A 22,881-nucleotide genomic window follows, 5' to 3' on the forward strand; every position below is an offset into this window, starting at 1 on the left:
GCTTTGCAAAGTGTCAAAAAAAAAAAACACATTTTGCGATGCAGTGCAGCACAAATAACTGGTAACTGGTGGGAGCGGATGCGGGGGGTGGGGGTGGGCAATGGAAAAAGCAGACTTCTATGTGCCAAAATCTGCATTTTATTTTATTCTTAAGAATAGTAATGAATTGCTACTTGTATGGTGCAGCGTGCAGTGAAATTATCAAAGTGCCATGAAATTGTGAAATCATAAAATACAGAACAAATGACCAATGTTAAAAAAAATTCAAATCTCTAAAAAAGCTTGCTGAAACAGAAAGGTTTTCAGCAGGTGATGAAATACTGTAATTGTAAGTGGCCAATTGTAGCAGTGTTCCAAAAGACTGGTGCCGCAACACTAAAAGCCTTAGTAGTTCATGTAGACACTAAATGAATAAGATACAGTATATCTGTGGGGAAAATCAAGAGGGCTATTCTAGAGTATCACAGTGATCTGGCCAGTGAATAAAGTACAAGGCAGCCCTCCAGCTAACCTTGTCCTGGCCTTTTAGTTCTTTATACACTAACATGGGGATTCTCAAACGTACTGCTCCCAGGCCCATGAAATGACTGAAAGTGACTGAGGCTCAGCAATCACAAAATGGCGTTGCAGGGACAGAGCTGGTCACAAAATGGCGGCAGATGTAGGCCGAGTTTCACATAACCAGATGAAAATTTCAGACACCACTCCATTGTTGGAAATTGTTAAATTCTTCCTTGTGATAAGGAGTTCTATGCGTAGCTCAGCTTTCCTCAGGTTAAATAGAGGCATTTGCTCTGGAGGGAATGTGATTCAGCCTGCCCATTTTAGGCAGAACTTGCTGATTTAGAAGGATCTGAAATGGAAAAAGGATTTTTATTTTCTATTTCTCGCTTCCTACACCCACATGTCTATCAAAGTATTTTCACTTGTCTCCTGAAATTTCTCCCCCCTTCTCTTTTCACACTTAACTTGTATCTTATTCCCCCACCACACCCAAATTTCTAGTTTCTTCCATCCATCCTCCCTTGTCCTTTTATCTTTATTTCTTCCTCCTGTAACAACTTTCCTCACTTTTCTTCTGTTTCCAGCTGATTTATTGATGATGATTGTTATGTATTGAAGTTCTCACCCTGGCCACCAGGGGGTATTGTGTATATAGTTTTCACTCAGGTCCACTTCAGTTGATTTAGGCGGGAAACCCTGGGGTGTTGTTGTTACAATGTTGACAGCTGGCTGCCTATAAAAGCAGGCCGGCTGAGCTGTTCAGTTCAGTTCAGTTCAGTTCAGTTCAGTTCCAGCTTACTATAAAGAACCACTTGGAGAAATCTCTGTGTCGACTGCTATGTCCACCCACAACTTAATAATGATGATATCAAATATTAACATTTCCCCCTAGTTTTATTCAACATCTCCTCTGGACATTTTTCTTCAGAGGAAGGAGACCTTTCCCCCCATCCCTGACCCTCCACCAACTTCTCTGGCTCCCACCCTCCTTTCCTCAGCATCCAAGGAGTTGCTGGTGCTGGCATTGCTCCAACAAAAAGGCTGTGGGATGGCTAGGAAGTGGAACAGGTTGAGGAGGCACTGAAGGGTAGGCCATGGCACTGTGACACACCTGAAAATGGCCCAAGGTCCACGTGTAGCTTCCAGCCCACCAGAAATGCTGTAATATCTTGAATGAAGTCCTTTAAAGTTACTTCGTGCCTGACAAAAATTAGGAACTTTTCTTTCTTCAGGGAGAAAGAAAAGGTCCTTCGTTCATGTCAACTTTCCTAGAGTTGCTGGTTCTCTCAACTGCCGTCTCACTTTGAGGCTGCCCTAGATTACTCTCTAGGCCTCAATTTCCTGCGGGCAAATGTAGCGTCCAACATGCACTTTGAGAAACAGCCCGTTTCTTCCAGTGCCTGGGTTTGTTTGGTCTGCATGCTTCAGGAAAAGGGAAGCTGGGGGAAGTGAAGTGAAACATCCTTTCGTTGTTATGATGAGGACAGAGGCGTAGAAAAGTAGAAGTGGAGATAAATGATGCCAAAATGAGCAGACTGTCTCCGCTGTGGCAAGTCTCAGGTTGTGGTCCGAGGGACACTTGACAGAGAAACCATGCTAAGGAAGACTGGGTCTGAAAGGAGAACACTTGGGTTGTCTGCACACACCACCTTGAGTTTAACAAGAAATACAAAAATGAAACAAATATGTAGGCCATAAACTAACGACTAGGGCCGCAGCACTACTAGGGACGCATGTGGCGCTGTGGTCTAAACCATCCAGCCTCTTGGGCTTGCAAATCATAAGGTCGGCGGATTGATTTCGCATGGCAGGGTTGTTGCAGGTCTAAAACCTGTTCTTCCTGGATTTTGCCAGTGAGACACAGGAGACGGAGAGGAGAGAGAATCCAGCATTTATTAGTTTGTGCAAACTAACTGATTCAGCAGGATATTTCCCAAAGTCTGATCCCCCGGTGTTGTCCGCTGAGACTTTTTATATGGTTTACACACAATGAATACACACAGAGTCCAATTAAAAGCCCCCCAAACATCTGTAGAGGATAGCTGGCAAAAACCCACTGGATACTTTTTGCCACAGTGCTCTAGCATACTAGAAAGACTGGACCTGTAATCTTGCTTATACAGCCCTATCTGCTAACTATCATTGTGTCTTCGTGGCCTTCGCCTGCATACATTTTGTTGCAATGCTGTTATCAGCAGAGCTGTTTGTTCTTTAATCTTATGTGATCAGGGGGGTAATTGACTTCCACTACCTCAGAGTGAGCTCCCGTTGTTCTGTCCCAGCTCCTGCCAACATAGCAGTTCGAAAGCATACCAGTGCAAGTAGATAAATAGGTACTGCTGTGGCGGGAAGGTAAACAGCGTTTCTGTGCGCTCTGGCACTCGTCACTGTCCTCCATGCACCAGTAGCAGTTTAGTCATGCTGGCCACATGACCCAGAAAAGCTGTCTGTGGACAAACGCAGACTCCCATAGTCATATCCCATAGTCAAATTCGACTCGACTTAACCATCCAGGGGACCTTTACCTTTACCTACTGCTGCAGCATCAGTAAGGAGAAACCCCCCCCCTCTCTCTGCTGTTACTGTTGAAAACGAGGTGACAAGGTTTTGCTTTCCATCTTACTTTCCATGAGTGCTTGTGGGCAATGATTTGTGACTGGGTGGGTTGGGGAGTGAGGATCAAAAGTGTAAAGTCGCTCATATGCCGCAGAGTGATGTGAGAGGAAGAGAGGCAGTGAGTGTGCTGACTCAGGTGAGAGATGGGGTGACTGAGGCGGTTTGGTTAAGTTGGAGATTATCACTGTTGCTCTCACCACAGGTTAGTAATGCTGGTTTGATGACAGAGTTCTCGGTTTGTTTAAAGTAGGCATAGGCAACCTTCGGGCCTCCAGATGTTTTGGACTACAATTCCCATCATCCCTGACCACTGGTCCTGTTAGCTAGGGATCATGGGAGTTGTAGGCCAAAACATCTGGAGGGCCAAAGGTTGCCTATGCCTGGTTTAAAACATCTATCTGACTTGTTTTTTCTGGATTCTGTAATTATTGTCTGCTATTATTATTCTCTGTACATTTTTTTTGTATTTAACCTTGGGAGGTTGCAGACTCTTCTTCTCTGGGGGTTTTCAAGCAGAGGCTGGCTGGTCATCTGCCATGGATGCTTTAGTTGAAATCCCTACATTGCAGGCGATTGGACTAGATGAACCTTAGGGTCCCTTCCAACTCTGCAATTCTAGGATTCGAAGATCATTACCCTAGGATTGAAATCATGGCTGGTGCCAGCAAGGGGCGGGGTCAAGTGCTTCCCCAAACATTATTTTTCTTTCAGGGATCTTAACATGTGAGACACAACTTGCCCATGTAGAAATATACTTTTGCCCTGCTGCACCCTGCCCAAATTTATTTTCTTTTGCCATCACTGACTGAAATATTCAGTGAAGAAGGGTTGTAAATATACACATAAATAACAGGTTCCTGAGAATCCTGAATAGCTGTCTGGGAGGTTGCCAGCTGTACCTCATAATTTACTGCTTTGTGTATATCTCTTTCCAGTCAGACTCCTCTGGGAGCTGGCAACGTTACCTGTGTTCCTAACTGGGGCCATTAGTTCACTCCTGACCCAGAGAAGCAGTAGAATTTCCTCTGGGGAAGCTTCCTGTTGCTTTCCTGAATGTTGCTGTCTGGGGCTTAACAGGGCCAGCCCTCCCATTAGGTAGTGAGGCAGCTGCCTCAGGCTGTTGATTTTGGGCAGGGCTTTTTTCAGCCGGAATTTGCTGGAACTCAGTTCCGGCACCTCTCAGGTGGGCACCATTGCTGTTCTAAGAAAACAAGGGAGGTGTTCATGGTGAGTTCTGGCATCACTCTTTCTGGATTTGGAGCATCATGAAAGAGCAGCAAATCGGCAGTCGTTTAATTTATTAATGCTGCATTTTTAATAACAAGAAAGAGAGAGAGGGAGATGTGCTTGTTGAGGTTTCTGCTAAATATCTTGACTGGCCTTCAGTGTTAGTCACCTTGACTTGAGGGGGCAGTGGCTGGGGGGTTCAAGTGAGGTGCCCCCTGCTCTTCCCAAATTTACGAGGCTTATTTGACTTTTGCTCTGTGCCACGAAAAGCTCATGTTTGGAAAGAAAAATTTATTTGTTTTTAAAAGGCCGCTCTGAGAGCTTGGAGCCAGAAAAGTAAAGAAAAAGGTCTGGGCTGCTCCTGAGACTTGGTATGCAAAAAATCAGCAGGAGCAGTTTTTCAGGGCATGAAGTGCAAACTCTTGCTGATGTCTGCGCACTGAACTTCAGTAGTTGTTTTTTTTTCAAAGGCACAGGGCAGAAGCTTAGTTTAGCAGAATTTTAGTGCTTTAAAAAAGTTAATCTGGTCGCTGTTCATCTGACATGCAGCATCACTGCACACACTTTCCCCTGCAGTTTTTTTCAACAACTGCCAATTTAACTTTCTAGGTTTTTAAAGCACAAGCAAACCTGATGAAAATCATCAGATGCAAACTCAGTAACTTCCCCAGAGAGAGAGCCAACGGAAAACAATGTAGGTGTTGCTTTGGGGTTGTGCATAACCCCTGTCAGCCTTAATCTGTACCAGCAAAGTCAACATCAAAGGAGGTAGGGTTTTTTTTGCTTTTTAACAGCTGAGGCCCCTTACTTGAGTAGGAAAGAGATTGATGATGACAGCAATTAGGGAGAAATTAGTCCCTGCAAAAGAAAGAAACTTAATGTGCAACTACATGAGTGCTTTAAGGCAGAATGGTTTCTTGGGGATTTAGATAGAGTAAGGGAGAGGAAAACAACACGCTCTGTATATGGTAGCAAACCTGACTCTCTGTTGGAGAGGCTTATCTTGAGACTGTGGGTGGTGCAGTAAACTAATTCCTCAGAGTAAAAAACAATTAAATGTGTTTTCTTCCACACTGACTTCTTTATTTCACAAGAGTTAGAAGAATGGAGATGATTCTGGGCTGAATCCAACAAAGCTAGAAGTGCTTAATAATATTTAACCCTATGCATGCCTCCTCAAGTGCAGTTCTCTTTGAGTCCAGCGGTACTCACTCCCAGACAATGTATTACAGGGGTAGGCAACCTAAGGCCCGTGGGCCGGATGTGGCCCAATCGCCTTCTCAATCTGGCCCATGGACGGTCCAGGAATCAGCGTGTTTTTACATGAGTAGGCCTTACTTCTGCTTAGACACCTATAGGATTGTCCTGACCCTCCCTGTCAGATGAAGAAAGTGAACTTCCAACTCCAGTTCTGCCAAAGGCTTTAATTTTTAGGTCAGATAGGTACATAAGGCAAGGCACAGAGTGTAGAAATTAACAGGTACGTGAGAGTTTAAATGCATGGCTGAGCGCGATCTAAAACACTGATCTAACAAGTGACACGCCCCACACCTTCCTTTTGAAGAGTGGGGCAGACAAAGTTATTTGCATGACAGGCAGATGGTGTTCCAGGACTGGGCAAGCAAATGGGCATCCCTCCCTCTGCATCGTCTAAAAGAGGTATGTTCATGCGCCAGCACTGGAGTCTCCCTGTCCATGGTGATGAAATTGAGGCTGGCTCCACTTTACTCTCAGCTGCTTCCCCTAAAGGCGAAGGATTTGGGGTGACAGGAGGAGGTAGACTAGGCATATCTGAAGGTAGAACAGTGGGACATTCCCCTGTTATCCCACTGTTATCCAGATGTCCTAAACTGCTATGCCTGTCCCTGGAATCTGAGATCTCTTGTCTGGAATTTGCCACCTCCACCCTGCAGCCCACTCTGGGATACTCTAGCTCTCTGAGCTCCTCCCACTCTTTTCCAGATCTCACTATCTGCTTCAAGACACCACCACCACTTATTTATTTATACCCCGCCCCTCTGGTTGGGTTTCCCCAGCAACTCTGGGCAGCTCCCAACAGAATATTAAAAACACGATAAAACATCAAGTATTCCAAACTTCCCTAAACAGGGCTGCCTTCAGATGTCTTCTAAAAGTCCTTGACATCTGATGGAAGGGTGTTCCACAGGGCGGGTGCCACTACCGAGAAGGCCTCTGCCTGGTTCCCTGTAACCTCACTTCTCGCAGTGAGGGAACTGCCAGAGGGCCCTCAGAGCTGGACCTCAGCGTCCGGGCATACTGGGCCGAGGACGTTTAGGGCTTTAAAGGTCAGCACCAACACTTTGAATTGTGCTCAGAAACGTACTGGAAGCCAATGTAGGTCTTTTAGGACTGGTGTTATGTGGTCTCGGCGGCCACTCCATGTCACAAGTCTAGCAGCTGCATTATGGATTAGTTGTTTCTGGGTCACCTTCCAAGGTAGCCCCACATAGAGCACATTCATGAGACATGCCCAGGGCTTTTTTCCCCAGCTGGAACTTGCTGGAACTTGGTTCTGGCATCTCTCAGGTGGGCAACATTGCTATTCTAAGAGAACAAGCATTCATGGTGAGTTCCAGCACCCCTTTTTCTATAAAAAAGCACTGCTTATGCTAAGGACTGTAGTGCAACTCTCTTTAATTTCAACAGGACAGTTAAGCTCATGCAGCTGAAGATTTAAATTTGTCTCATGGCCTGTGCATATTATATAAACGGAACCAGTGTAGAATAATTTTTCTCTTTCATTTCATACAGGAACATGTAAAACCAAAATAAAACCAAATAAAACCAAAGCAGGGCACGCTTACAAAGAAGAAATGCTACACATAAAAAATATACGGATAAATTCATAAAGCATTACAGTGGCAGTGGCTTTGGTGGCGGCAGAGAGCGGCTAGCAAGAGCGCTGCACATGTCTGCTGTGGCGGCAATGGAAGGGGGAAAACAAAACATTCCGGGGTCAAATCAGAAGCCGGGATGGCTTCTGTAATTCCCTGAATATCCTGGGAAAATAGGGACACTTGAAAGGTATGCCATTACCCTTCTAAACCCCCTGTAATCAGCAGCCAGCAAAGAACAGGAAGGGCAGGAAAATGCTGAGCACCATGACCTTATGTTTTAAATTATAAAAGCAAAAAGTTATGCGGGGAGGAAAAGTTGCATTTAAGGAAATGTAGTTTGGGCCTTCGATCAATCTGGGCCTTAGGTGCAATTTGAACAATAAAAAACATAACTCATTTTTTTTTCTGGTCTAGCAAAAGCAATCAGTAAGTATGTAGCAATAGGCTTCTGTACATAGATCTGAATCAGGTGATATATATAATCACTGACAAGAGCTCCTCATGGCAAAAGCCCTACTTTTAGTGCCCGGTACTTGGTACTGATCTGAAGATCTGTAAGAGCAGATGGCAATAGAATAGGCTTCCTCAAACTCGGCCCTCCAGATGTTTTTGGCCTACAACTCCCATGATCCCTAGCTAGCAGGACCAGTGGTCAGGGATGATGGGAATTGTAGTCTCAAAACATCTGGAGGGCCGACTTTGAGGAAGCCTGCAATAGACTAATTGCTCATGGCAAGGAGCTAAGGGCACTTGATCACCTTCTTGGAGGCAAGGCAGGCCTGGTTCATACTTCATGCTAAACCGTGGTTTGTAATCTGAACCTGGCCAACAAAATGAATTATTAACCACGAACAAGGTGTATTTGTAAGCCATGGTTTGTTGTTGGTTTATAAACCTTGGTTGATGTTAGCCATTCCTTAGTGTTATGTGAAGTGTTTTTAAAAAATCAAAAAGTTAACAACCATGCTGTTGATGAAAAACTCCTCAGCATTTAGAGTGATCTCAGTAATCCTTATAACAGCCATGTATGATAGGCTAGCAGTATCTTCTTACATGTGCAAGGCTGAGACTGACAGGCCCACCTAAGGACATCTAGTAAGTAATGGATGAGGCGAAAATTTCACTTGGGCCTTCCTGACAGCTTGTACAATTACAGGCCCATCCTATACATGTCTGCTCAGGGAAAAAAATTCCCAATTAGTTGAATGGGATTTAATTCCAGATAGGCGGGTGTAGAATTGCAGCCTTAGTTACTATGCTGAGGCAACGGACTTATGAGCAACACAAATGAAACATTTCCAAATAACTACACTTTTTGCAGAAGGTACATAAGCAATGGTTTGGGATAGGGGCCTTTGTATAATAGCGTGACTGCAATTTTGAAATGGCTACTAGTGTGCAAAGTTATGCATTCAATTTATTTTAAAGGCAGTTATTCCATTTATGCCCCACCTTGTTTCTGTCCTCAAACACAAGGCAGCATACATGTGGCTGCCAGGTGTCCAACATTCAGCCACTAGCCAGTCCCAGATTTAAGTGTTTTTGTTGTGCGTTGCTCTCGCAAACTCATAACTTATGATGGGGATAATTTACTGTTACTCCTGTTTTACAGTTGAGGCTGAGAGGTAGGGACCTAGGCACTCAAGGCTGACGGCGCTTGAATTCCACTCTACATGATCAAAGGCCAATTTAGTTACTAGTACACACTGGCTCCAATCTCTCCCACCCATGACTTGCAAAAATGGTCATTTATGGCAAATTCTGAGAACGACTGCTGGAGAAAAGGAATTCATGTGTTGTTGTCATTTTACTGTGTCTAGTTAGGCTTGATATAAAGTTCCATCTAGTTCTGTCGATCTATCTGCTACCCCTTTTGCTATGGAAGAGAACAAAGAACAGAACTATTGCACAAGAACAAAATCTATCTTAACTCTATCAGACAAGTGTAGTTATCAAAGGGGATGAAAGATGAGTTGCCTCCTCATGATGGCCACCCCCCAATTTGCTCTTTGAATGGAGTGATAAACTGGAAGAAAGTCTTTCTGCAACAGTCCTATGTATTACAGTGATAGATTTCTAAATACCCTGCATTTAGGGCTACATCAAACAAGCAGATTCGCTTCCCCATACAAAAACAAACACAATGATGTTTGAGTCAAGTCCTGAGAAACTGGGTCATCAGAAAGGGTCTAACACAATGGATTCCAGGGCTGTGGTTTTTTGGGTGTACAAGCTGGATTGTAAAGGTTGCCTGATATGAAGATTGGGTAATGTGAAGTCTGGCATGGCATTAGTGAATTTATCCCAATGAATTCAAGAGAACTTAAATCACTTATTCTTCAGTTTATATGGTGTTGTGGACTGGACTGCTTGAGCTTCTAGCTGTATTTTTTGTTTGTTTTTAGTTTCAGGTTTGAAATATAATAAATGCACTATAGGATCTGGAATTTAAAAGGTGAAAAAACAGACAAGTAAACAAGGATAAAACTCCAGAAGTATAGTCACTTACCTTTCCTAACAACAGTAGGAGAAATTCTCCTGACATTCTTCAATTAGTGTGATGGATGCCTGCTTCCTTCACCATCTCCTAACATATTTGAAAGGGAAAAAGAAAAACATGGACAGCATCACTCAGAGGTTGGAGTCAAAGGGACATAGCAGAGGAGGATAAGAGTCAGGCCACTGATCCATCTAGCTCAGTATTATCTACACTGACGGGCAGCAGATCTCCAGGATTTCAGACAGATGTTATCTAGTCAGTATAGACAAAGCTGAGCTAAATGGATCAATGATCTGACTCAACATAAAGTTGCTCCAGATGTTTCAGGCAGATGTGCGGGTACCCTTTCCCATCCCTGCTCAGAGCCATTCTTTCTCCCTCCCATATGGTGCTGGAATGATTGTCCTCACTCTGATTTGGCTTCAAATTTCATCACAATGCCCAATCTCATATGTTACATGGCACTGTCATGAAGTCCATTTAGAGTGAGGGCAATGCTGATGGGAAGTAAAGCTTGCAAGGTCTCCCTGAAAAGATCATGAGAAAGGAGATAGCCCCGTTTGCAGTCTATGAACATGGTGCATTTTCAGCTGAACCCTAATTTCAACATGCAAGAACAAGAGATCAGCCTTCAGATTTGAATTTCTTCAATTGAACCTGGAAGAACTGGCAGTAGATATGTTCAGTGCCTTCTATATATTCACTTTTCTAGAGGAAAAGAAATGCAAAATGGCTTCCTCAAAGCTCCCCAAAGACCAATTCCATTCCAGATGGCACTCCAGTACTGCATTTTATACTTTGTTAAACCTGCCAGATCTTATTCAAGGCTACATGCCCTCAATTCATGAGATCTGTGCCTGGACTCTGTGTAGGCTACAACGGGGGGGGGGGGAGAAAGCCTTATTTATAGGGTTTACAAATACCAAACATGGTACATTTGATCACATCATCTGTAGGCCAGAACTATCACATTCTACAGATTTGTTCTGAAGGTGCACAGAAAGCAATATGTTATGAACATTTAATTAGATTATACCCCGTAAGATGCAAAACAGATTTCACATTGCACCATAGACCACTAGGACGAAAAGTCTGTCCCCTGCCTATCTGTTACTCAGATGTGTAAACGTGTTATGTTTGTGCACCTTGAGAGTGCTAGTGTGGTGTGGTGGTTAAGAGCGGTGGACTTGTAATCTGGTGAACTGGGTTCGCTTCCTCGCTCTTCCACATGCAGCTGCTGGGTGACCTTGGGCTAGTCACACTTCTCTGAAGTCTCTCAGCCCCACTCACCTCACAGAGTGTTTGTTGTGGGGGAGGAAAGGAAAGGAGAATGTTAGCCGCTTTGAGACTCCTTAGGGTAGTGATAAAGCTGGATATCAAATCCAAACTCTTCTTCTTGATTGTTTTCTGGCACAGAGGTTTCCTGCTCCCTGCCTCCAAGAACCAGTTTATGCATTTCAGATTCTGTTATGCCAAGCTGGAGATGGGGTTTGGCACAGTTAAATGCTTCCTCATGTAAACATATAGAAAACTAGCACAATTTCAATCTCTTGGTAATGCTCAATTTCTGTGCTCAGGGTTCTCTCCCTTCCACCTCCACGTGGTAAAGAATTCAAAGACCCATCCTCCACCCTGGAGACTGAAAAGGTGCAGACCAGAAAAAAGTTTTGCCGCTTAATTCTGGGCTCACCCAGGATGGTTTTGTGCTGTGTTTTGCAGGCCCAGGTCTGTGCTGAAGTGTACCGAACCTCCATACACCTCTCTGCCTCCTCTTACCTCCAGCCACTGAAAGATTCACAAAACTACATGCATCTTTCATGTTGTTGGATATCACTGTGATTTGGTATCTCCCAGAATCTTCCGGTTGCACATTGCAGATGACCAGCCAAGCGTTCGTCATGACCGACACTCTCCTCCGATGTTTCGGCAACACCTCATAAAAGAGGTGGCAATAACGTTGCCACCACTTCTGCGGGTTGCTGGTTAGGCTGCATGACCTCATGTTAAGTTTCAGAATGAAGTCTTCCTCCGCTCCTTTGATGTGATGCCACTGGATTTCAACGAAATCCCAGTCAGTCTTTGGGACTTGGACATCAACAGGGATGAATGCCGTTTCATTGACTGCTGCAGTGATGGGGGCCTTTGGCACTTGGATGCAGATGTCAGAAGGTTCACCTGTGTGTAAAAGAAGGAAAACCAACAAGGCTGAAATTGAACTTTCATAGAATCATTGAGTTGCAAGGGGCCATAAGGGTCATCCAGTCCAACCCCCTGCAATGCAGGGTTCTTTTGCCCAACATGGGGTTCAAACCCACAACCCTGAGATTAAGAGTCTCATGATCAACGGACTGAGCTGTCCCTTTCCAGGAATGTCAAATATGGAAGATTTTCAACATGTTAATCTGAATTTTCAAAGTTTGATATTAAAAGTTTAGTGGGTTTGTTTGTTTGTTTTTAAAACAGCATTTTGCCTTATTATGATTAAGGGGAGATTCGGGAAGCTGCCATCATATGCTAATGACGACAGTAGAATTTTCAGAATAAGTCGGTGACAAATTCAGCTCTTGCTGCAACTTCCATCTTGCTTAACCCCCAGTTGTCCTATGAGTCATTAGTTCCTTGAAGATGTGAAAAGGTTAAGAAGATCATGAGGTTTTGGATCAAACTGACCTCACTGAAGAACATAAAATTATAAACAAACCATTCATGTGACCTTGGGCTAACATTTTTACAGGCCGAGGTTGGCTGGATCTAGACACATTAAAAAAAAAACATTTCAGGAAAACGCATTGTAAAGTTCATCATGCGAAATCACATTGCTGAAGGATCGAACTGTAGAGAGCCATCTGGTGTCAGTGTTATAACACATTTATAATGCCCCCCCTTTTAACTAATGTAGCTGAGTCCCTTGTTCTCCCTGAAGAGACATCCTGCTCATTTAAGTATGTTGTTGCAGCAGTGGAAACCCAATGAACAATGCCAGAAACCCGCAATTTTCCAGGCAGACTATGTAGCATTTTTAACATGTTCAACTTCTACAATGTGCTGCACATGGAGCTGCTGTCTTTGAAGAAGCTGCGGAAGTTGCCATTGGTCCAAAATACAGCTGTTAGACTATTGAATGGGATCAAATGAATGAAACATTTTGCCAACTCTTAAACATTTTTTTACTGGCTGCTGGTCACAATTGAAAATGTATGTTGAAATTCTTAATGCTTGATGTTAACGTTGAGTGGCTTCCAGGTCTGGGAGTTGGGAAGCTCACCTTTTCTAAATGGGGTTGCATTCCCTCTGAAGCAGCAAGTGCATTGTTTGGAGGAGCTCCTAGCTTCAGCTTGTCACTGGAGGCTCAGAAGATCTCTATGATGATCAGTACCTATTATCAGCTTAGGCTAGCACTATCCCTTTCCTGGATAACAAGGTATTCGTATCCACCCATCTAGCTTCAAAGTCCGGGCAGGCACAGCCCCTTCTCTTGAGAAGTCTCCATCTCGGTGTGAGTTGCTGGTTTGCAAGCAGGCACTGGGTCTGGGTGGATGCAGCTTCTCCCAGCTCCTGAGGTGGCATCTGGTCCAGGGAAAGAGCACAGGACCTGCCTCCTTGCCCTGATTCCTGATTAGCCATCCTAAGCCACTGCTCAGAGCCTTCCCTAAATTCTGGCAACTCTCCTCATCAGGAGCTGGAAGGAGCTGGAAGTCTCCAAATGGAGACAGGGGTTCCATCTGTTCTTGCCTCATCTTCCTCCTCTTTCTCCAGAGTCTATTATTCTGGGATTGAACCCAAAGGCACTGTCATGACAGCGAGGCAGGTGCCAAACAGGCTAAGAACCTCTTTGGTGGTGGCGGGCGGCTCCACATCTGTGGAACTATCTTCACAGGGATGCACACTTGGCGCCACATCCAGTTTCAGCAAAATAGCCAGTCATCTTAACCTACTTGTGTGGGATGTAATCCACTGAGAGCAGTCAAGTACAACATTCCTTGTTTTGCTAGAGTGGACATGCAAGGGAATGTGTGGTCCAGCTGGTTGAAACCTCCTGTTCCTCCTGGCCTGGAGCATCCTTCCTTGCATGTGACTAACAGGTGGGCGTGACCTTTCCAGACCTGGTAAAAGGGCAAGGCATGCTGCCACACTCTCTCTTTTCCACCTTCCTTTCATCCTGCAAGCTTCCAAGATTGCCAACTGCAGTCACTAGGTCAACCCACAAATGGGGTAGACTTGTTTGAATATTCTTGTAACTTTAAGCCTTAGCCCTGCCTTCAGGGATCACACTGTGCTCTGCCTGAGTAAACTTTCTTTTTATTGCTTATTAATAAGACTGTGGTGTCTTTATTCCTTTAGGATGGATTCAAGGGGTCTTTCCAGGAAAATATTAGAACACATTTCAATCTGGACAAGCCAGATTGAATTGCGTATTGTCTTAAGAAACTCATAAAAGTTTGCATCTAGTTTTCTGCTATGTAAAGGAGAATGCACTCTGCTAAGTAAAGAAACTTGGTAACACAAGTTAGGAAGGATACTAATAAACAATATATCCTCTCCTGCCACCCTGAACATTCCCACAACATACCCAGTTTTTCGCTTTATTCAACACTGCTGTTTTAACAACTTGCCTATATGGAGCGCACAAAGATAGGGAAAGCTGCTCTAAGATTTTGCACATCTGAGCTAGTGGCCGATATCGCCGCATCTCAGGGCAATGAATTTCACAGCGTGAAGAAGAAGTGTGATTAATGTTTGTGTTTTTGAATCAAAGGACTCCTGCATCTGATTCACACCCACCCACCACAGAACTACCGTACTTACGCATACATGAGGCAAAAGCGTCTTTGCATGAATCGTATCTTGGGAGTTTGGAGAGACGTTCCAGCGCACTGCTGTTTGGGTAGTCACATTGTTGTGCGGAGTAGATCACTGGATGTGGCAAGGTCACCTGGCTTCTTTGAGCAGAGCCTTGGGAAGCTTGGAAGACATGGAAGACATTAGAGAACTGATAGCAATTAAGGACAACAGGACAAAAAAACCAATCAACCAACCACAAGAAATAGGCATGCTGTCTTTGTACAAAGTACAGTCCCAATCTTGCCCTACTTAGCTTTTCTATTTTTATTTTTTGCTTCCTACTTCCTGTTAGACTTTCAGTTCAGCAAAATGAAGTTTACCAATAGCTCTTGTGAGTTGCTTATATCTCTATACAGATCACATCTGGGCAAATGGAAAGTGCCTCATTTCCTTAGCAACAAAATATTGCTGTTTTAGAGGTCTGCTCACTTTCTGCGGTGGGCGCTGTTGCAGCCCCACATCCAGGACCTTTAGTGACCCTGCTGGGGGGAGGAGGGATGCCGCCCACGTCATTCTGACTCACCCCACTGCCACGCTCCCGGCTGTCTAAATGGCACTAGCCATTTGGTTTTCGCCTACCTTGTAGCAATCGTCGCAACTTTTCAAGGTTAGGCATTGGGTAAGCCTTTGTTTCAGGGAGGGGAGGTTGTAGCCTCTGCATGCCCCTCCTCAATAAGAGTATCCTGTTAAAGGGATCCGGGGGGCGTGGTTCCTGTCCAAAGCCTGGGCATGGGCTAGGGCCATGGCACGACCCCAACGGGGACCCCATGGGGTGCCCAATTTGATGTATGTCATAGGGCTCCCTCTACTGGTGGTTCACCCTTAGTGTGACTCCCTGCAAACGGGCAAGAGTCAATATATAGCCAGGGGTCACCCAAGCCTAAGCCAAACCGCTCACATCTGTAACCAATAAAGCTGTGGCCTAATTTATCCCATTAACCTAAAATAATTGTGTCCGTGTGTTTATTATCTGAGGGAACTACAGGCCTGGGGCCTTGGCTCGCAATTATTTCTTTATTAAGGATATTAATCTGTCTTGCTTTTCAGTCAATATTGGCTACCAAAGCGGCCTACACTAAAACATCTACATTATAACAAAAAAACCAACAACAAAACATCGTATAAGGAGTAAGTGGAAAGTTTATGACATCCTTTCTGGTCACAGGCAGCTGATAACATTGGCCAGGTTCTTTCCTCCAGAGCATCCTTCCCCAATCTGTTGCTATCCATATGCTTCTGGACCACAACTCCCATCATTTCAGACCTTTGGCCATGCTGGAATTTGGGCTGGTGAAATTTGGAAATCAACAGCACCAGGATGCAGAAGTCTGCTCTAAAGGGAGGGCACTAAAGGAACAGCAGGTGGACTGTGGGGTTGGCAGATGGAATAGAAGCACCCACCCACCCACCCAAATATGAATAATACTCTGCTTCCTGGCATCTGAAACCATCTAGGCCAGGGGGCAGCAACCTTTTTTAGCTGTGGGGCGGTCCACTGTCCCTCAGACCATGTGGTGGGCTGGACTATATTTTTTTGGGGGGGAATGAACGAATTCCTATGCCCCACAAATAACCCAGAGATGGATTTTAAATAAAAGGACACATTCTACTCTTGTAAAAACACGCTGATTGCTGGACCGTCCATGGGCCAGATTGAGAAGGCGATTGGGTCACATCCGGCCCCCGGGCCTTAGGTTGCCTACCCCTGATCTAGGCTTTTCCCTACAGAAAGAAAGTGCAGAAAGCACTCCAGACAGAAACTGTTCTGCAAGGGAGACTGGACAAAGGCAATATCCCTGCAAGAGAGCAAATGCTTGATTTCTGTTCAGCAAATGAATAGGAACTCTGCCTTATTTATTGCATGGAAGCAACAGTATCAATGGCATGAGGAAGTCCTCTTACAAACCAGGATGATCGGAACAGGGATTACTTACCTGGAAGAGCGAGAATGATCAAAGCCAGTGTCAAAGCAACAATTCCTGCCAGCGAAATGCCAAGGCCAATTTTCCACCAGAGAAGATTGGAGGATGGATCTGTGGAATTGAAAGTTCATGGTGAAGACCACTGGCCACTCCCCCCCCCACACCGTTGAGTGTGCACTGCGGCTGTTACTGAGTCTGGTACTAAGCGGCAACCAAGACCACAGAGGAATCCAATGACTTCATCGCTCTGTGGAAGACCACATACCCCTAAACCAGCAGTGGAGATCCACACATGGAAGCGGAATTCCATGTGTTCAGCTGACATCAATGAGGATTTTTAAAAATTTTAATGTAGGGATATGTATCTAAGTGTATCTCAAGCAGCTGCAGGTGTGCAAGTATTTGCTCTGGAGCAACAGTTGAAACTGGACTGGCTTCCTTTTTGTGTCTCAGAGGCTCAAACGTTATTGAGCTTTCTAAAATCACATGTACTCAGAGCCTTTCAACTCCAGGATGCTATTGGGACTCATACTATGGCTTTTGACCTCTCCAATCCTATGGTGAGGGGTTCCCTAAACCAGATGGCTGGGAGGTCACCTGCTTCTGATGGTTACACTTCCTCTGAAGGAGCAAGGTTCGTAGCCTAGCCTGGGAGTACTCCTGCATCCTCTGCTGTTGCTCGAGGCTCAGGTGGCCTCAGTGGCCCAGAGTGTCTTCCTTCAGCTTTGGATGGTGGCCCAGCTATGCCCCTATCTGGACAGGGATAGCCTAACTCCTGTTGTCTATGCTCTGGTAACCTCAAGGTTAGATTACTGCAATGCGTTATACGTAGGGCTGCCTCTGAAGACGGTTCAGAAACTTCAGCCGATGCAGAATTCAGCGGCCAGGCTGTTCACCGGAGCAAGACAGTTCAAGCATATTACACCGTACCTGGTCCGACTGCACTGGCTACCAATAAGTTTCTGGGCCCAATTCAAAGTGCTGGTTTTGACCCATAAAGCCTTAAACAGCTCAGGACCGCAATACATCAAGGACCGCCTCTTTCCATGTGAACCTACCCGGACCCTGAGATCATCTTCTGAGGCCCTCCTTCTTGAAAGGTCCAGAGGGTGGCAACCTGAGAACGGGCCTTCTTTGCGGTGGCTCCCTGTCTGTGGAATGCTCTCCCCAGGGAAGTTCACCTGACGCCTTCATTACACACCCTTAGGCACCAGGCAAAAACATTCCTTTTTAACCAGGCCTTTGGTTGATCTTATTGACATCCAACACCCTTTTAGAATGTGGCTTTTTTTGTGTGGGGGGGTGTTATTGGGTTATTGCTTTTGGTTTGATTTTATATGTTGTGGTCTTGTTGTGAACTGCCTTGAGACCTCCGGGTATAGGGTGGAGTCTAAGTTGAATAAATAAATAAAACAAATAAATATATTGAATCCAGATTCTTAAAAAACCATATCACAAATTATCAAGACCCAGATCTATCCCATCATCAATTTAAAAGAACCCTCCAGTACCACCAGATTTTCAATATCATAACCGAAAAATCTTTTATTTTTTTTAAAAAATGAACTGAATCCTGAAATCTTGTAAAATCTTGACATTTCCTCAGCTTTTCATTTCAGCTCTGTTGCTAACGCTCATGAAATCAAGGTTATATTTACGGAGTCTTTTGTGTTTTGAATTGGGTCTGGTTTCCTGTGTGCCTGTTAATTTGTATTTGCTTCCTGAGCTGTCATTACCATAGTAATATACTTTCATGTGGTAACAATCACTGTGGTAATCCAGGTGATCAGGCACGATTCAGTAAGAACATCATCTGGAAATTCTACATGCTCCAGGCAGTTAGTATCCAAAACGTTTACTCAGGTTAATTAACGGTGGTTTGGAGTGAAAGGGAAAATTCCCGTCTGTGTAAGGCATGGAACAAGCAGAAGTGTGGGCAAGCTGGTTTGTTCCATACCATGGAACCTATCCATGAATCGTTTCAGCCAGGTTGGGGTTACAATTTTCGAGTAGAGGAAAGGAAGCTGTCCTCAGAAAATGTCACAAGCACATCTAGTGCAAAGAGGTCTATTATTTTAATTGCTTACATTCCCCATCATACACCACACACTAAAAAGGAAGGAAGGAAGGAAGGAGTTCAAATCATGCTTTAATGTGTTACTTTTATTGTTGTTAGCCGCTCTGAGCCCGGCTTTGGCTGGGGAGGGTGGGATATAAATAAAATTAATTATTTATTATTATTATTATTATTATTATTATTATTATTATTATTATTATTATTTGCTCCTTGCTCACGCCCTGTATCAATAGGGCCAGAGGAGCCAGTTGTTCATATCTATCACAGCAATGATTCATTTATGTATTTGCCTTAGTGCAGTAACTAGCTGGAACAAAAAAAAGTGGTACTTTAAGGATATTTGGTGTTTAAGGATGCAATGAAACATGACCTGCCCAGAAATGGTGAGGTAGAGGAGGTTCTGGCAAAAAAAAAAAAAGTTTTTAATGTGGTTTGGACAGTTTAAATACAGAAACTGAGCACATTCTATCATTATAAAATCTGTGTACATGCTCTCCCTGACATTGCCTGTCTCTTAAGTGCTTAATAGACACATACATCTATTGTGTCTAATCCCCTGCTCACATTTTCAAATTGCACATTATCAGTTTTCCGGCTGCATAACTTTTGTCCGTAACTCCACATTCTGTGGACAACTGCACACTAAAACACACCTGATTTTAATGATTTTGTTGAAGAAGAAGAAGAAAGAGCCCCACGCACAAAGTTCACTACAAACTCCTTCCAAATCAAGCCTACAGGCTTCCTCTTAAGAAACTTCCTTTTTAGTCACAACCAGCTGCTCTCCTTAAAGAAAAAGGGTGGACATTTCAAAGTCAAGTACCTTTGGTTTTCTGGAGAGGTGGTCTTGGGTAGGCGTCCCGGGTGGCTGGGTCTATAGCCATGTACCCATCTTCATCCTCCATCTTCAGTGTTAGTCGCCAGACGGACAAGACTTCAGAAAAGGGACTCGCAGGTCCTTGAAATTCTTCCTGGCAGCCTGATGCAATTATATGCAATTACAAAACCAACTTCCCAGTTGGTGAAAGTCAGTTTCATTTAGCTGGAATCCATTAGTTAAAACTGGTCTTGGGCAATGCCTGCAGCTGGCCACCAACTGCTAGTTAGCGGATAGAAGGTGTCCTTTGCGACAAGTTTATGGCAGCCGTGATCCTTTCATCCTCATCACCTTCCTGCCTGCTGTAGCGAGCCAAACTCCAGGTGCGCAACAGAGCAGCTGGAGGAGAGATCAGACAACTGGGCTGGAAAGGAAAAGAGAAGGAGAAGCTGTGTGGCTGCAACTCTTGCATAATCAGTAGTTTTAAAGTCACAAAACAAATTTCCAGGCGCTGCTTGAATGGGTCTCCCTCTCTCTCTCTCTCTCTCTCTCTCTCTCTCTCTCTCTCTCTCTGTGTGTGTGTGTGTGTGCGCACACAAATAATAATAATAATAATAATAATAATAATAATAATAATAATAATTTTTTATTTATACCCCGCCCTCCCCAGCCAAGGGCTCAGGGTGGTTAACAAGCAATAATATTGAAACATTAAAATATTGAAATGCAGCCTCATCGCAGGAGGAGAAAGGAAAAAGGAAAGAGGGGGAGGGAATCAAATTGGCTCCAAGCCAAAGGCCAGGCGGAACAACTCTGTCTTACAGGCCCTGTGGAAAGAAATCAGATCCTGCAGGGCCCTGGTCTCATGAGGCAGAGCGTTCCACCAGGCTGGAGCCAGTGTTGAAAAGGCCCTGGCTCTGGTTGAAGCTAACCAACTTCCTTAGGGCCCGGGACCACTAAGGTGTTGCTATTTATGGACCTTGAGGCTCTCCGTGGGGCATACCGGGAGAGGCGGTCCCGCAGGTATGAGGGTCCTAGGCCGTGAAGGGCTTTAAAGGTCAAAAGGAGCACCTTAAATCTGACCCTGTACTTCACCGGGAGCAAGTGCAGCTTGAAAAGCACTGGGTGAATATGCTCCCATGGCAGAGACCCCGTGAGGAGCCTCGCTGCAGCATTCTGCACCCGCTGGAGTTTCTGGGACAGCTTCAAGGGCAGCCCCGCGTACAGCAAATTACAGTAGTCAAGCCTGGAGGTGACCGTCGCATGGATCCCAATTCCTTGCCTTTTGTGATGCTCCCAAGCATTTGGCATTCAGAGCTGCACCCCTTCAAGTGTTGGCAATTCCATTCCTCCTGTGCTGCAGATGTGTGGCATTGTTACATGTCACATGTCTGTTTACATTCCAGCACTGAATATTGGAGTCTTGTGAGCGGAAAGGGAGATACGCTGTTTCCACTTTGTATAGCTATTGCTTTTGCAGTTCTCTCTCCGAGGACGAAAGACAGAGAGAGAAACCATGTTTTCTTTGTTCTGTTACGTTTGATTTAATTTGCAATAAATTGGGACGCGGGTGGCACTGTGGTCTAAACCACTGAGCCTCTTGGGCTTGCCGACCAGAAGGTCGGCAGTTCGAATCCCCACGATGGGGTGAGCTCCCGTTGCTTGGTCCCAGTTCCTGCCAACCTAGCAGTTTGAAAGCATGCCAAAAAAGTGCAAGTAGATAAATAGGTACCGCTGCGGCGGGAAGGTAAACAGTGTTTACGTGCACTGCTCTGGTTTTGCCAGAAGCAGCTTAGTCCTGCTGGCCACATGACCCGGGAAAACTGTCTGCGGACAAACGCCAGCTCCCTCGGCCTGTAAAGCGAGATGAGCACTGCAACCCCAGAGTCGTCTGCGACTGGACTTAACTGTCAGGGGTCCTTTACCTTTTTTTAGGCTTAGATGTTACTCCTCAAGGCTGAGCTTCTGTTTGGACTCTGCTAGTTTGTGTGCTCATGTCCTTGGATATGGGTCACATTAGTGTGACGGGAGACCGGAGTGATGAATCCCGGGTGACGCTGCGTTTGGGAGGCACCGGCCTCAGCGTTATCACCCAACATCAAGCACAGCTAATCGATGCTGATAAACCTTCCCTGCATAATTTTGTCTAAGCCCCTTTTGAAGCCACCCAAACCGATGGCCGACCTCTACACCTTGCGGGAGTCGATTCCATATACAGTGGTACCTCGGGTTAAGTACTTAATTCGTTCTGGAGGTCTATTCTTAACCTGAAACTGTTCTTAACCTCAAGCACCACTTTAGCTAATGGGGCCTCCTGCTGCCGCCGCGCTGCCGGAGCACGATTTCTGTTCTCATCCTGAAGCAAAGTTCTTAAGCCTAGGACCTTCGTATCTACGGGAGCGCCTCTCCCGGTATGCCCCACGGAGAGCCTCAAGGTCCATAAATAGCAACACCCTAGTGGTCCCGGGCCCTAAGGAAGTTAGATTAGCTTCAACCAGAGCCTTTTCAACACTGGCTCTGGCCTGGTGGAACGCTCTGCCTCATGAGACCAGGGCCCTGCAAGATCTGATTTCTTTCCGCAGGGCCTGTAAGACAGAGTTGTTCCACCTGGCTTTGGCTTGGAGCCATTTTGATTCCCTCCCCCTCTTTCTTTTTTCTTTTTCCTTTCTCCTCCTGTGATGAGGCTGCACTTTAATATTTTAATGTTTCAGTATTTTAATCCTGTTTTTAAGTTGTATTCATTCAACTTGTTTTTATTATTGCTTGTTAGCCGCCCTGAGCCCGGCCTTGGCTGGGGAGGGCGGGGTATAAATAAAAATTATTATTATGATTATTATTAACCTGAGGTAATATTTCTGGGTTAGCGGAGTCTGTAACCTGAAGCGTATGTAACCTGAAGCGTATGTAACCCGAGGTACCAATGTACAACGCATGGAAAGCATTTTCTTTCGGGGAATCCAGCCTTTGAGAACCTGAACGAGCAGCGAATGCTCAATGCTCTGCTGTATATCTCAGCTGGCCTCTTCTGAACCAGCCAAGCAGGTAACAAGGGTGGGGCTTTCCTGGCAGCAGGCGCTGTGCAAGTGCAAAGAGGTAAGTGCCCCAAATGCCTTGGGGAAGGGCTGTGGCTCACTGATAGGGCACCTGCTTTGCACGCAGAAGGTCCCAGGTTTCATTCCTAGCATCTCTAGGTCGGGTTGGAGAGTCAGCACTGAGCTAAATGAGCCAATGGTCTGGCTCTGTGTTAATCGACTTACTATGTCCCTATATGATTCGTGAAAAATCAAGGTTGAGAATTCGGGCCTGGCAACTATTTCACAGGCTGCTTGTTTGGTTTCGCCTTTTTATTCAAATGACGGGAGAAGCCTTTAGGTTGCTTCAGTGTGTGGGTGCACTCCAGGTATCTATTAAAGATGCAGGCCACAAAGAGAAATGGAAAACATAATAATAATAATAATAATAATAATAATAATAATAATAATAATAATAATTTATTATTTATACCCATCCCATCTGGC

The 22,881-nt window shown here is 44.9% G+C and overlaps 1 protein-coding gene and 1 long non-coding RNA gene across 3 annotated transcripts in view; one reads left to right on the plus strand and one right to left on the minus strand.

The window, feature by feature from the left end:
- Positions 1 to 1,312, plus strand: part of LOC310757507 — a 72,275-nt gene extending 70,963 nt beyond the window's left edge. Inside the window, exon 2 of the long non-coding RNA XR_014545278.1 lies at positions 1,160 to 1,312. This is a non-coding gene — a long non-coding RNA (uncharacterized lncRNA). The remainder of the gene's footprint in view (positions 1 to 1,159) is intronic.
- Positions 345 to 19,812, minus strand: LOC310757187 (uncharacterized protein). 2 transcript variants are annotated; one of them, XM_083602426.1, is made up of 6 exons: positions 19,370 to 19,812; positions 16,482 to 16,580; positions 14,512 to 14,667; positions 11,482 to 11,880; positions 9,715 to 9,792; positions 345 to 853 (listed from the first exon to the last, which is right to left on the minus strand). In XM_083602426.1, the coding sequence occupies exons 1-5, from the start codon at positions 19,449 to 19,451 to the stop codon at positions 9,758 to 9,760; spliced, it is 771 nt and encodes a 256-aa protein (XP_083458552.1). In that variant the 5' UTR covers positions 19,452 to 19,812; the 3' UTR covers positions 345 to 853; positions 9,715 to 9,757. The 2 variants fall into 2 exon arrangements, with proteins under 2 accessions (XP_083458552.1, XP_083458551.1); XM_083602425.1 differs by lacking the exon at positions 345 to 853 and adding an exon at positions 6,986 to 9,081 and having other exon boundaries at positions 19,370 to 19,811.
- Positions 19,813 to 22,881: the final 3,069 nt, after the last annotated feature.

Source organism: Podarcis filfolensis, assembly GCF_964270895.1.
Source record: "Podarcis filfolensis genome assembly, chromosome: 2".
Lineage (NCBI taxonomy): Eukaryota > Metazoa > Chordata > Lepidosauria > Squamata > Lacertidae > Podarcis > Podarcis filfolensis.